Source organism: Pocillopora damicornis, chromosome 9 (assembly GCF_964200805.1).
Source record: "Pocillopora damicornis chromosome 9, jaPocDami1.2, whole genome shotgun sequence".
NCBI lineage: Eukaryota > Metazoa > Cnidaria > Anthozoa > Scleractinia > Pocilloporidae > Pocillopora > Pocillopora damicornis.
The window spans coordinates 19,656,137-19,672,160 of NC_142678.1; the positions used below are offsets into that span (position 1 = coordinate 19,656,137).

The 16,024-nt window shown below is 37.1% G+C and overlaps 1 protein-coding gene and 1 long non-coding RNA gene across 2 annotated transcripts in view; one reads left to right on the top strand and one right to left on the bottom strand.

The window, feature by feature from the left end:
• Nucleotides 1-3,108, bottom strand: part of LOC149040521 (uncharacterized) — a 4,869-nt gene extending 1,761 nt beyond the window's left edge. Inside the window, exon 1 of the long non-coding RNA XR_016179775.1 lies at nt 3,005-3,108. This is a non-coding gene — a long non-coding RNA (uncharacterized LOC149040521). The remainder of the gene's footprint in view (nt 1-3,004) is intronic.
• A 6,468-nt stretch (nt 3,109-9,576) lies between these two features.
• LOC113674535 (somatostatin receptor type 5-like) lies at nt 9,577-10,761 on the top strand. The gene has a single exon (XM_027191011.2). The coding sequence runs from the start codon at nt 9,667-9,669 to the stop codon at nt 10,570-10,572; it is 906 nt and encodes a 301-aa protein (XP_027046812.2). The 5' UTR covers nt 9,577-9,666; the 3' UTR covers nt 10,573-10,761.
• The last annotated feature ends 5,263 nt before the right edge of the window (nt 10,762-16,024 follow it).

Here is a 16,024-nt window from a genome sequence, read left to right on the forward strand (position 1 = left end):
TGTTCCTATTCATGACGAGTTTTTTATTCCTAAATTTGTGATTTATTTGTTAATGAAACATCCATGGGATTTGAGGGCAGACACCACCAAAGCAAACACATCATCGACGGAAAATTACCAGTCAACGGAACGTGCACTTACTATAAATGATTCAGTTCATGTTGGTTGGTCATCTCAAGAAGAGAATTATTTTTTCTAATGAAACAAACATGGCTTTTTCATCACAATTTTACATGGTTTACGTTATATTAAATCTGCAAAGGAAAAAATATGAACGATCGAGACAAGTAAATTTTATTATTTCGCGATTCATACTCAAGATAAGTTTGTTATAAGATAAAAACGCACAGTCTAAAATGAACCAACACCCTAAGAGAGATAGAACCAAATTAAAAAAGGAAAGGTTCTGCCTTCAGATAACAACAGCCCAAGTAGGACTGACCACCCGTGGGAGACAGAACCAGGTGAAAAATAGGAAAGGTTCTTCCCTCCGATAACAACAGCCCAAATAGGACTGACTACCCAAGAGAGAAAGAACTAGTTGAACCGGGTGACAAAATTGGGGACTAAAAGTTTAAAAAAATGAAAGTTCTTCCCTCACGGAGATAAGACAGTTAGTTAAGGACTGACGAGCTCTCGAATCTTCCGTCTTAGAGGGACGTTGTCGATTCTCTCCAAAACGTCTTACAGAGATTGAATATTTGGGCTTCAAGAGAATCAGAAACTGGCATTTTTGTCGCGAGTTTAATAATAACTTAGCGAACAACAAAAAGATACCTATTTCTTTGATCCGCGAGGCGATCAGAACTCAGCTGTTTTGTTGTGAATATATTGGCACCAGTGTCACGCAAGCGTGGGAGCGAGGCACACGATCTGCACGAACAAAATCAATCAAGCTTCGGCGTCCGACGAAAAACTTCACTACTGTTGTTTATTCATAATATGTTTTAATACAACGCCTCAAAATCTGGGATTGTTGGGTTGCTTTAGCCCTTCCATAGTGACTACGATGAAAATTAGGCATTTTTGGAGTCTAATACCTTAAAATCGAGTTTAGTAATTGGTCGAAAGAACCTTTCAGGAGAGCGAGGTTTGCGTATACATTACACTTTCTGTTTTGTTCACCTTTTGGGCATACCTCCTCTCATTACACAATAGCAGGTTTCTATCCTTTGGTTGGGAAAGATCTAATCTCACATCCGGCGGAAGGTTAATCTCTTCTAATCTTTCAGATGTTTAAGATAATTAGCATGGAACATTTGAATTATGACACGAGAGCACTCTCGTGTTCTAAAATCCTGCCAAAAATTTAGGACATGCTTATAGGAGGGCCAGTCTCAGCCAAAGCTCTCAACATTTTCTTTTGTCTCATGAAATACAAAATCACTGAACTCGGACAACCTGTTCTAACCTTTCTTTCACGCACCGCTCAATAGTTTTCCGTTTTTTGTTTGTACAGTCACACAGAAAGTAAAATTCCAGTTCAGACAAATGTGATATGTAGTTGAAAAAGGATCAAATAAAGAGTAATATTGAGTTTTTATCAATTTTTTTGACGAACCGCTCCGTACTTTTTCTGTTGCCCAGACTTTCACCTTTGCAAAATCACTCAATAATTGAAACTCAAGCTCGGACAATTGACGAAATGGAAGAGGGTCATACGTCAAAAAAAAATTGATAGATAATATTGATCACGTGGGTCCATCGTGCATTTAACAATCGCGATCGCGAGCTTTTCGAAAAGCTCTAAGAAGGTGTCACTTTATTTTTGGCAATGGACGGGAGAAATGGACGATAATTAAATCCCTGAAACATCCACACAATGGAAAATAAAAATAGAATTTTAATCATGCACTAAATATTTTCCCTTCGGATCAAATGAATGTTTAGGTAGCTTTCAAAAACTGCTCTGTCACTTGTTTTCAGGGTAACTTTCCCATCAAAAGCATGGAAAGACGGCTATGCGTGTTTTATGCGACGCGTATCTTGTCAACGAAAAAGCGGTACTCAGCAGTTATCGAGATCAGGCCCAAACAGGTAAACTCGTAATTGCCAGAAAAGGTTACATGGAAACTGAAAGTATTCGCCCCGTGGTTCGCGCAAGCGAGTGACGGATCTCTTGCGCGCGCGTTTTCACGATCAAAGATGTGCCAGAGAGAATGTCGTTACTCATTTGCAGCGCTAGCATTAGACACAAAATTTACGTACTTCCTACGGCAGTCCTTGCTGGAGCGTGACCACTGACTGCCTGTCCATTCTCAGAGAGAGTAGAACCGGCTGGGCCATAACCAAATTTGTCAGATCTTAAAACTGTTTAAGAGGCGGGGGTAGGGTTTGTCATAAAAGATGCGTAGTCATAATGTCTCGGTTAATGTATTGTAGGGATTTGGGAAGGTAATTATCAAGCATTGATCAAACTTTCGAACCATCGCTATCCTTACATAGACCGCATGATGAAATACTTGATTAACAATAAAAAAGCAATTGATCATGCAGAATGAAGATTGCAGAACTATATCAACTTTATCGATCAGTAAGAGTAAAATGCCTTAACATTGCTGTGGATCAGTTATCCAGTCTGTTGATAGTTCGATACCAAATACATCGCTGGTATCCATAACAATGAATCGAATAAACAGCTTAGTGATATGGCATCAGTAGCACTTTCATTTGCGCGACGAAGTGAAACATTTAATATGACGTTTAGTTTGTTTACTTGTAGTGTGAAATTTTAAAGACTGCAAGTTTTCATCGAAATTCATTCACTTTACAGAAATAAACCCCTCACTGTGGGCTGAATCACAAGCAGCGTAATGACGGAGTTAATATCTCATTTAAAACATAAACTGTTGGAAGGCAAGAATGAAAGAAATAACCGGTAGCGACAACCACTTTCGTTGCTTCCTTTCGAATTAGATTTCTGATCGACGTTTTCGCTATTCTTCGATATGAACAGTAATAAAAATTATGGAACGAACATCAACTAAGTTATGCTTATGTTTACCTGGGAAAAGTCGTCTTCCACAACGGTGTATGAGTAAACAATTCATCTCCTTAACCCCTCAGATTCAACAACATCAACATAGTGTCTTCCGCCCCGCAATATCAAGACACTCCGAGGAAGACTGGTAACGAAAGCCTGTATCGGTCCATCAGGAAAGTTTGATGAAGCACTCAACTCTTACAGACCATTTCTAACATTTATGAGCGTAAAAATAGAAGGATCTGAGATATCAGTGCGCAGCACTGTGATAACGGCCCTGATATTCTTATCGAAAGGATATCACCTCAGTCCTAGACCCGTTAGAAGTTTGTAATTACATTTATTTAGTTAGTGTATGCTTTTGGTAAAAAACACTAACGACGTGAACTTAAAACCACTGCAAATATTTTCTCGTGAGCCTTATAGCTCTGGAATTTCCTTTTCTTCTTTCCACTGATATATTATGTAGTCGGCATTTGTCATGCTAGAGAAATATATGTATATTTATATCAACGAAAGAAACCTCAGCTAAGTATTGAATCTTCGATGAGACTTTTCGGCATAGGCAAGTGAATTTCTGAAATTGTTGTGATATTGAAAGTAATTAATCTTCGTATGTCTAATTTCATTTTTATGCTCCAGGTCTGATATCCGGCCCATGCAAAGGCATAAAAGCCCTTACAGGCCTCTCTACGCTGCATTGGGGATCTAAAACATCGGAGTTGAGCTTCGCAAAAGCTTGAGAGGAAGACGAATGGCAAAACTGCTAATAACATTATCATTAACTCGCTATTACGGTTCCAAGGGGTAAATAATTAAACTTGCTTCCAGTATGATGTTGACGGCAGTTTTTACGTCAGGATTATCTTTTATGCAGGTTTCATACCGATGCTATTTGGGTTATCCTGCATGGGTGGACGACTTCTTATCAAATTGTTTTATTACGGACAACTAACTAGTTAACCGATATTTCTAAAATTTAAATTTTACGAGCGTTTTTCATCGTATGTTGTCAAAAGATTTCCTTGACCACTTTATCGTTGCGTTGTATTGCGTTTGGCGGAAACAGGAGGGAAAAATCATTAAATGAGGCAAAAAATGTTGCCATCGTAACCACATATATAAATAGGGAGTCTTAAGTTCAAAAAGGCTGATTAGTTCAAAAAAGAAATTTCTAACAAAACCATCAATATACGAGTCTTATAGTTCAGTGTATTAGATCAGGTAATTCAGAGCAAAGAATATCAATGGTGTTAAAAAAGAGCAAATTATCTTGCTGGAGTTGAAATCTTACTTTAAATTTCACAAGAAAGGCTTCAAGAAACATTCCGTCCATAGGCTTCGTTTTATGGACAACTGGGTTTATGATGTCTACGTTTCGGATTGTTTGGAAAACAGAAGTAAGACTTCTGCAATTTTAAAGAATTGAAGTGCGTGATCAATAGAAGTGTTTAGATGAGAGTCTATCTTTACAGTCTAAACACGGTTGTGTTGTTATATTCACGTGTGTATTGTTAAGAAATATACTTTACAAAAGCAATGGAGGACTTTTTCCTAGGTTTCCACAAGTTCATTGAAACCGGCCAGGGTGAGCGATCGTGCATTGAGAGAGTACTCCAAAGTTCTGCATTTCTGGCTTAAATAACTCCTTTACGGTGGCTAAAACACTAAAAAATCCGTATCGCTGACAGACAATGAGGTTCAAACTTTCCTAGAAGGGGAAGAAAACCAATATACTAAAAGAAAAACCGAAAGTTGCATATTCAGTGGCTTTGGTATCAGCATTTCTCTCGGCTGAGAATGAAAATCGACAACTGGAAGATTTGCCACTGGCCGATTTTGGCCGTTTACCTGGAAGACCTCTTCTGTCGGAGAAAGTAAATGAATGAGAATTTTGTAAATTGAAAATTACGACCATTGTTGTTTTTGAAATCATGATTAAACGCATTTTTCCATCTTAAGAGTCAGCGCCAACGCACTCTACGATTGTTATTCGAGGATTGTTGATTCACTTATTTTCATTCATTAATGAAGTCGGCTTCCTAGTAAAGGGCTATTGTGTTTATATGATAAACAAAATAAAACATGGTTGCTCACACCCCATGTATTATTCTCTATTTATCATGCTCCCCCCCACCCCATTCTAGAGAAAGTGAGGCAATATAATCATAATTCCTCACTTGTATTGCCTCATCATATATATATATTTCCATACGTTTAAAATAAACCTTCAAAAGTTTGGATTCGTTTATGTAAATTATGTAAATGAACACAAAAACTCCGGGACAAAATCGTCTCAAACGAAACAAAGACTGTAGAAGCCAAAAACACCTTCAAGCACTACGCTTTGAATATCGCGTACTGTCTTTGGATTTTATATGATCTGGGATCTGCAATATGGTTAGGTGATACGCTCCAGTCTCCGAATCGAGTTCTGGCTGAACGTAGACGAGTAGACTCATATAAGAGTTGCAATTGACTAACGATAGAAACGGTAGAAACATCTAAACGATAAAAAAACGACTAGAATGAAAAGCAATGCATTTTGTCGCTTTTAGAAAACTCAATAGCGATACAAGTGCAACGATTAGTGAGCTTCCATTCAGTTTACTTTCTCTCTGAGTGAAAAAAAAATAATCGAGGATGATGACTGAGATACCCTAACCAGCAACTGCACAGATGAATGTAGTCGATAACCAAATTATAAATATTGGTGGGTTTTATTGCTACAGGGAAAGGCAGAACGTCGAGTTTTCAAATGGCAAGCATCAAAATATCGGAATCATCATGAGGAGAGAAGACTACCTTTATCAACCGGAGTTGGAGTTAAATTAAATACATATGCAGCGGTAGATCAAAAGAAATAAACGTCGCCGTGTTATTTTATTTTCTAAAGTTTTGTCGGCTGGATCATTTTTCCCGTTTAATATTATATATTCTTAGGTACTAAGCAACAGCTTTTAAAAAATTAAACTCTATGATCAAGGATATAGCTCATCTCTGATAGTATTTTGCAGTTTGACCACGATAGAGTAACGGACTTGGTCCAAATTAACGCAAATCAGGTGTATGCTTCCATACAAAATTCGGTTCAGCTGCAGTCAAATTAACATACCCTAATTACTTCCTTTATGATCCCGCCTGTGAGATAGTGAACGTGAGGCTGTCAATAAATGTCTTATTCATGAGAATATTTTTAACTTAAGATATGAGATTACAACTGTAATAGTTTCAAAAAATAACACCGTCGAATTTGTGACGGTACTCTTGTAGTTCTGTTCAGTAGGTTTGCTTTACTTATGACCCACCTTGCAAGAAAATAAAGTCTTTAATCAAGAAATTATTACATCAACATGATAAAGTTGGTGATTAAGTGTTGACTGTAAGAAAACCTTTACGGGCCTGTTGACTAATTATTTTAGCTTTATACCTTATCCCTACAAACTGGGTCTCATTCGCACTCTTGTTGATAGAGCCTACAAGATCAACAACACATGGTTGGGTTTCCACGAAGAGATCTAGAAACTCACTGAAATCCTTAAAAAGAATTTTTTTCCAGCCAATCTGGTTCAAGGGTTGTCAATCGGTACCTTACGCTCACCGTGACGAGTGCGATTCCCCGGTCTCCGTTTCAGACACTACTACAAACTTTTATTTTAAATTACCTTACATTGGCTCTTTTTCTTTTGTCACGCAAAAAAGGGTTCGCCAATTTGCTAAGTGTTACTGTAACAGCATCGATATAAAGTTGGTTTTTTCATCTTTTAAAATAGGCAATATGTTTGGGGTGAAAGACCCTATCCCTCGTGGGCTCCGTACGTGAGCGAAACCACTCGACATTTATCCACACACGTACGTGAGCACTTGATCTGTGATAGGACCGCTCACATTTTCATACATTTAAATAATTCTCCACAATGTCGCACTCTTTGTTCTGACGAGTGTCTTAACACCTTAGGTCACGCTGCCACAACTTTTCAACTTAAAATCAAAGAAAAAAATATTATTAAATGAAACATCGACTAAAGAAGTTTTTTTTAAGGAAAAAAGAAAATTTTGTGAACCAAAATTAAAAACATTAAAAAAGATGCCTCGTATTTCGATTTTGAAATGTTTCCTGTGCCAGTTAAATTGCCTTTTTCGGTGATATAACTTCTCCTGTAAACATCAAAAGCTTTCAAAACTGCATTAAAGGTTTCTGGAAACATTCCCGTTGTCATTTATTTGATATTCAGATACTGATTCTCCAGACGAAGCTGTTTTGTTTTTGGGTTCACATAGATACGGAACTTTCTTTGAATTAACGACCCACAGGTGTAGTGTACCTTACTTGTTGTTCCTGTTCAGCTGCAGTCAAAACGTCGTACGACATCTATAGATGTCATATGTCAAACATTTGAAAAGCTAATTTCGAGTCTTGATAGTCATGTGTTTATTCTCTATCTCTATTCCTTGGCTTGTTGTTTTCTTATTCATTCTGAAAACCGCCTTTGGTCAAATTTTTAGAGGATCGAGGTACTTCGTTATTAGTGAGGTATGTTAGTAAAATTTAATTCGTTTACAAACTCTAGTTTTGGGGAGAGGAGGTAAAGCGAGTTAAAATGGGTGGAGAGAAGTTATGGAAAATCCTCTGTAAGCCTGTTGAAAATTTTCGAATTTTGGTTTTGTTTCCTTCTTTTAATGCTTATGAAACGGTTGAGGATTTTGAGACCTTGCGAAAAGCTTGTTCCTTCGTTACACGTTCGTGACGAGACGATGAAAAGAACTTCCTGTTTCATTACCGAGTACAACATTTATCATGTTGAAGAGAGGACTTGATCCCCTCTTGCCATCTTTGTTATCGTACTACAGCATGTGGAAAAGTTTTTAGAATGTTAGATTGTTTCTTTCGATGCCTATAAATGATGATGCTTACCTCCCTTACTTGTTGTTCTTGTTCAGCTGCAGTCAAAACGTCGTACGACATCTATAGATGTCATATGTCAAACATTTGGAAAGCTAATTTCGAGTCTTGATAGTGGTGTGTTTATCCTCTATCACTATTCCTTGGCTTGTTGTTTTGTTATTCATTCTGAAAACCGCCTTTGGCCAATTTTTAGAGGATCGAGGTACTTCGTTATTAGTGAGGTATGTTAGTAAAATTTAATTCGTTTACAAACTCTAGTTTTGGGGAGAGGAGGTAAAGCGAGTTAAAATGGGTGGAGAGAAGTTATGGAAAATCCTCTGTAAGCCTGTTGAAAATTTTCGAATTTTGGTTTTGTTTCCTTCTTTTAATGCTTATGAAACGGTTGAGGATTTTGAGACCTTGCGAAAAGCTTGTTCCTTCGTTACACGTTCGTGACGAGACGATGAAAAGAACTTCCTGTTTCATTACCGAGTACAACATTTATCATGTTGAAGAGAGGACTTGATCCCCTCTTGCTATCTTTGTTATCGTATTACAGCATGTGGAAAAGTTTTTAGAATGTTAGATTGTTTCTTTTGATGCCTATAAATGATGATGCTTACCTCCCTTACTTCTGCTTCAATGACATAATTTTTCCCGTAAAAACCAAAAGCTTATTATTTAACTATTTATTTCCACTCGTTTGATGTGCTTATGTTGATTCTCTATATTTAGCTGTTTTGTAGTTGGATTTACGACGATACAGGACTTTAAACACACTAAAAATCGCGAAGTTCAGGCGGATACTTTTATCTGTAATGCCTGTTTAGCTGCTCTAAAAACGTCGTTTTCCTTTCATCTATTATCTGTCAATCATTCACAAAAACTAAATTGGAGTTCTAAAAGTGATAAGTTTAGTCTGCATTGTACTCTTCCCCAGCATGCTGCTTTCTTTTCCATTTGAAAACCGCCCTTTCCGCATTTGACTTGAACTCAATTCGTTGATGGATAGAAACACTTTCGTTATCAGTGAGGCAAGTTCAAAATATTCTTAAGATTCGTTCGCAAATTCTGCCTTCGATGTGATGAGGAAAACTGAATCAATATGGACGGAAATATGTCATTGATAATCTTAATGATCGTAACGCGACGAAAATGATCTCTTTCTCTTGTTTGTTGCCTAAGATATTGACAAAGGAAGAAATTTATCGGAAGCGAGAATAGACAATGATTAACTTTCTGGGTGTAGAAAATAAAATATAAGAGATGTTTTTCCTTTTAAAAATGTTATTAATATTTCAACCCATCTAAAGTTAATTTGTCTTTGAAATTTTCAAGGCGATAACAACAACAACCGTATTTCTAAAAGCGGCACCGAGAAGAGGAGCAGGTCTTTCTACTTAGTCTTTCAACTCTATTTCCAGAAGATCTCCAAATTTTTTGTTGCCGTCTGTTTTTGGAGGCTTAAATTTCGTTCAAGCAATGGAGATCACTTGTGGCAAAGCTTCCCGCTTATTCAGTGAACATCGAAAAAGTTTTATATCATATTTATTGAAATAAAAAAAAACTGAACAGGCTGAATGATTAAAATTCCGGAAGGATAGGAATCTCGCATAAAGAAACATGAGGATCAGTTTAAGTCAATGGACGAAACTTAGTTCTTCAAAACACGTTAAAGAAGCGTAAAAAGCAATATTTGACATATTTCTTTATTGAGAATATTGAAGTCATATTGCATTTTATCTTTAATTGAACTTTTTTCTGTTATTTTTATGGCAGCTAACAGAGCTCGGAGAAAATGCAGCCTTTCTCCTCAGCTTCTCAGTGTATTCCATGGCTTGTGGTCCTCATCATCGAATGTCTGGCCATTCTCATCCTTAATATCATGACCATTGCTGTTTTTGTGAAGAAGAAGCGGCAGCTACAGCGGCGGAGTACATATTTGATCATCCATCTGGCGATAGTCGATGTCTTGGTGGGCGCAGTCTCTGGGCCGCTACAGATTGAAATCGGAGTAGCGAGGTTCTGTCCTCAATGGAATTACATACGAGAGACTACTTGGTCTCATCGTATATCTTTTGTATTTGTACATTTATTCTCGTTCACTTCCCTTACAAATCTTATTGCTATTTCTTTAGAACGGCTACACGCAACATTTTGTCCATTCAGGCATCGCTTTGTGAGGAAATGGGTTTATAGAGCCATAATTATTGTCATTTGGTTAATACCTATAGTTAGAGAAGCTGCTCAAATTTTTTTATGGGAAATTGATGAGGAAGTGGTAATTGCTACTTACTTGTATCTCTTATTTTATGCAGTTTCCTTATTTTCTATCTGTGTATCTTACATCCTCATTATCATCAAAGTACGATGTAGTCGTCATCCTCAATTCCATTCTAGGTCCAAAAAAGATAGAAAACTGACGGGTACTGCGCTTATCGTCTCACTTGTATCTTTACTTTGTTTTCTACCAGCGATGATATATGGAGCGTGTCTTCACCTTTCCTTCACTCGTTTTATGAATCTTCATATTTATATGGCTGTGACAGTTTTATTTTTAGGCAATTCACTTGTAAATCCTATAATTTACTCTCTTCGGATGCCAGGATTCAGAGAAGGTTTATTACAACTAGTGTACAGGGTCCCAGACCTTTCTCGTATCGCCCTGGCAAACCTGCCACTTCGAAACCTTAGTAGAGCGTAGATTGATGGTAGGAAAACTATATATAAAAGTTTTCTTTTAAATAACTTAAACTTCTTAGCCGAGAAACATGCATTTCCCTTTCATTTTTTGGTGATATGAGAGTAGACTCGAAGGATAGAAACGGTACAAACATCTAAATGATTAAAATGAAAAGCGATGCATCTTGTCGCTTCTAGAAAACTAAACAACGATATAAGTGGAACGATTAGTGAGCTTCCGGTCAGTTGGGTTTTTCTTTGTGTGGAACGAAAAAATCATCGAGGAATCTTCAAATAGCCAGTATAAAAAATTATTATGAGGAGAGAATACTTTCTTTTCCCATCGGAGTTACTCTTAAATTAAGAAAAACGCACCGATAGATCTAAATAAATAAATGTCACCGTGTTATTCTATTTTCAAAAGTTTTGTCGGCTGGTCACTTTTCCTCTTTAATATTATATATTCTCAGGGACTAACCGACAGCTTTTAAAGATTCAACTTTAGGATCTAGGAAATAGCTAATTTCCGATAGTATTTTGCAGTTTATCATGATGTAAGATAAAGTAGAGAGCTTCGTCCAAATTAACTCAATACAGTGTGTGCACGCTTTCATCCAAAATTTCGGTTCAGCTGCACTCAACTTAATATACTCTTATTACGATCCCGCCTGTGGGACAGTGAAACGCAAGGCTGTCAATAAATGTCTTACTCATGAAAGTATTTTTAATTTAAGATATGATATTACAACTGTATTAGTTTTAAAATAATATGACTGTCTAATTTATGATTACACTTTTGAAGTCTTGTCCAGTATGTTTGCTTTACTTATGACCTACCTTGTAAGAAAATAAAGTCTTTAATTGAGAAATTATTACCAACTTTCAACAAAGCAATCTTTATGTAACTCCATACTATAGATGCACTGTCTTTATCACCGCTTTAAAGATCTCTGTTCGTAAAACTTCTACCCATTTATCTTGCGAATACATAACTGGAAATAACATCCACAGCTGTAATTAATAACCTGAGTTAAGTTAGGAAATTTCTTGAACTGAATATAATAAGGAACCAAGTTTACAGGAGAAGTTTATTTTTAATAAAAGAAAATGACTAGTTCAGTGCAGATATAAGAATGTAAAATCGACCAGAGAAGTTTTTAAAGGAAAAGAGAGAATTTTTTGGACCATTCGTAATTACTAACACTAAAAAATGCCTCGTATTTGAGTTTTGAAATGTTTTCTCAGCCACTTAAATTGCCTTCTTCTGTGAAATAACTGCTCCTGTAAACACCAAAAGCTTTTAACATTCCATTCAAGGTTTCTAGAAACTATTCCTCTCCATTCATTTAATATTCAGGTATTAATTCTCCAGACAAAGCTGTTTTGCCGGCGATTTGGGTTCACTTCGAGACGGAACTTTCTTTTAATTAACGACGTACAGGTGTAATTTAGCTTACCTATTGTTCCTATTCACGACGAGTTTTTTATTCCTAAATTTGTTATTTATTTGTTAATGAAACATCCATGGGATTTGAGGGCAGACACCACCAAGGCAAACACATCATCAACGGAAAATTACCAGTCAACGGAACGTGCACTTACTATAAATGATTCAGTTCATATTGGTTGGTCATCTCAAGAAGAGAATTATTTTTTCTAATGAAACAAACATGGCTTTTTCATCACAATTTTACATGGTTTACGTTATATTAAATCTGCAAAGGAAAAAATATGAGCGATCGAGACAATTAAATTTTATTATTTCACGATTAATACTCAAAATTAGTTTGTTCTAAGATAAAAACGCACAGTCTAAAATGACCAACACCCTAAGAGAGATAGAACCAAATTAAAAAAGGAAAGGTTCTGCCTTCAGATAATAACAGCCCAAGTAGGACTACCCGTGGGAGACAGAACCAGGTGAAAAATAGGAAAGGTTCTTCCCTCCGATAACAACAGCCCAAATAGGACTGACTACCCAAGAGAGAAAGAACTAGTTGAACCGGGTGACAAAATCGGGGACTAAAAGTTTAAAAAAAATGAAAGTTCTTCCCTCACGGAGATAAGACAGTTAGTTAAGGACTGACGAGCTCTCGCATCTTCCGTCTTAGAGGGACGTTGTCGATTCTCTCCAAAACATCTTACAGAGATTGAATATTTGGGCTTCAAGAGAATCAGAAACTGGCATTTTTGTCGCGAGTTTTATAATGACTTAGCGAACGACAAAAAGATACCTATATCTTTGATCCGCGAGGCGATCAGAACTCAGCTGTTTTGTTGTGAATATATTGGCATCAGTGTCACGCAAGCGTGGGAGCGAGGCACACTATCCGCACGAACAAAATCAATCAAGCTTCGGCGTCCGACGAAAAACTTCACCACTGTTGTTTATTCATAATATGTTTTAATACAACGCCTCAAAATTTGGGATTGTTAGTGACTACGATGAAAATTAGACATTTTTGGAGTCTTATACCTTAAAATCGAGTTTAGGAATTGGTCGAAAGAACCTTTCCGGAGAGCGAGGTTTGCGTATACATTACACTTTCTGTTTTGTTCACCTTTCGGGCATACCTCGTCCCATTACACAATAGCAGGTTTCTATCCTTTGGTTTGGAAAGATCTAATCTCACATCCGACGGAAGGTTAATCTCTTCTAATCTTTCAGATGTTTAAGATAATTAGCATGGAACATTTGAATTATGACACGAGAGCACTCTCGTATTCTAAAATCCTGCAAAAAATTTAGGACATGCTTATAGGAGGGCCAATCTCAGCCAAAGCTCTCAACATTTTCTTTTGTCTCATGAAATACAAAATCACTGAACTCGGACAACCTGCTCTAACCTTTCTTTCACGCACCGCTCAATAGTTTTCCGCTTTTGGTTTGTACAGTCACACAGAAAGTAAAATTCCAGTTCAGACAAGTGTGATATGTAGTTGAAAAGGATCAAATAAAGAGTAATATTGAGTTTTTATCAATTTTTTTGACGAACCGCTCCGTACTTTTTCCGTTGCCCAGACTTTCAACTTTGCAAAATCACTCAATAATTGAAACTCAAGCTCGGACAATTGACAAAATGGAAGAGGATCATACGTCAAAAAAAAAATTTTAAAAAAATTAATAGATAAACAGATACATGTTTTCAGGTCGAGGAGAGCACGTGGGTCCATCGTGCATTTAACAATCGCGATCGCGAGCTTTTCGAAAAGCTCTAAGAAGGTGTCACTTTATTTTTGGCAATGGACGGGAGAAATGGACGATAATTAAATCCCTGAAACATCCACACAATGTAAAATAAAAATAGAATTTTAATCATGCACTGAATATTTTCCCTTCGGATCAAATGAATGTTTAGGCAGCTTTCAAAAACTGCTCTGTCACTTGTTTTCAGGGTAACTTTCCCATCAAAAGCATGGAAAGACGGCTATGCGTGTTTTATGCGACGCGTATCTTGTCAACGAAAAAGCGGTACTCAGCAGTTATCGAGATCAGGCCCAAACAGGTAAACTCGTAATTGCCAGAAAAGGTTACATGGAAACTGAAAGTATTCGCCCCGTGGTTCGCGCAAGCGAGTGACGGATCTCTTGCGCGCGCGTTTTCACGATCAAAGATGTGCCAGAGAGAATGTCGTTACTCATTTGCAGCGCTAGCATTAGACACAAAATTTACGTACTTCCTACGGCAGTCCTTGCTGGAGCGTGACCATTGACTGCCTGTCCATTCTCAGAGAGAGTAGAACCGATTGGGCCATAAGCAAATTTGTCAGATCTCAAAACTGTTTAAGAGGCGGGGGTAGGGTTTGTCATAAAAGATGTGTAGTCATAATGTCTCGGTTAATGTATTGTAAGGGTTTGGGAAGGTAATTATCAAGCATTGATCAAACTTTCGAACCATCGCTATCCTTACATAGACCGCATGATGAAATACTTGATTAACAATAAAAAAGCAATTGATCATGCAGAATGAAGATTGCGGAACTATATCAACTTTATCGATCAGTAAGAGTAAAATGCCTTAACATTGCTGTGGATCAGTTATCCAGTCTGTTGATAGTTCGATACCAAATACATCGCCGGTATCCATAACAATGAATCGAATAAACAGCGTAGCGATATGGCATCAGTAGCACTTTCATTTGCGCGACGAAGTGAAACATTTAATATGACGTTTAGTTTGTTTACTTATAGTGTGAAATTTTAAAGACTGCAAGTTTTCATCGAAATTCATTCACTTTACAGAAATAAACCCCTCACTGTGGGCTGAATCACAAGCAGCGTAATGACGGAGTTAATATCTCATTTAAAACATAAACTGTTGGAAGGCAAGAATGAAAGAAAAAGAACCGGTCGCGACAACCACTTTGGTTGCTTCCTTTCGAATTAAATTTCTGATCGAGGTTTTCGCTAGTCTTCGATATGAACAGTAAGAAAAATTCTGGAACGAACATCAACTAAATTATGCTTATATTTACCTGGGAAAAGTCGTCTTCCACAACGGTGTATGAGTAAACAATTCATCTCCTTAACCCCTCAGATTCAACAACATCCACATAGTGTCTTTCGCCCCGCAATATCAAGACACTCCGAGGAAGACTGGTAACGAAAGGCTGTATCGGTCCATCAGGAAAGTTTGATGAAGCACTCAACTCTTACAGACCATTTCTAACATTTATGAGCGGAAAAATAGAAGGATTTGAGATATCAGTGCGCAGCTCTGTGATAACGGCCCTGATATTCTTATCGAAAGGATATCACCTCAGTCCTAGACTCGTTAGAAGTTTGTAATTACATTTACTTAGTTAGTGCATGCTGTTGGTCAAGAAAACTAACGACGTAAACTTAAAACCCCTGCAAATATTTTCCCGTGAGCCTTATAGCTTTGGAATTTCCTTTTCTTCTTTTCACTGATATATTATGTAGTCGGCATTTGTCATGCTAGAGAAATATATGTATATTTATATCAACGAAAGAAACCTCAGCTAAGTATTGAATCTTCGATGAGACTTTTCGGTATATGCAAGTAAATTTCTGAAATTGTTGTGATATTGAAAGTAATCAATCTTCGTATGTCTAATTTCATTTTTATGCTCCAGGTCTTATATCCGGCCCATGTAAAGGCACAAAGGCCCTTACAGGCCTCTCTACGTTGCATTGGGGATCTAGAACATAATGACATTATCATTAACTCGCTATTAAGGTTCCAAGGGGTATGACATTGACGGTAGTTTTTATGTCAGGATTATTTTTATGCAGGTTTCATGCCGATGCTATTCGGGTTATCCTGCTGGGTGGACGACTTCTTATCAAATTGTTTTATTACGGACAACTAACTAGTTAACCGATATTTTTAAAATTTGCATTTTACGAGCGTTTTTCATCGTATGTTGTCAAAAGATTTCCTCGACCACTTTATCGTTGCGTTGTATTGCGTTTGGCGGAAACAGGAGGGAAAAATCATTAAATGAGGCAAA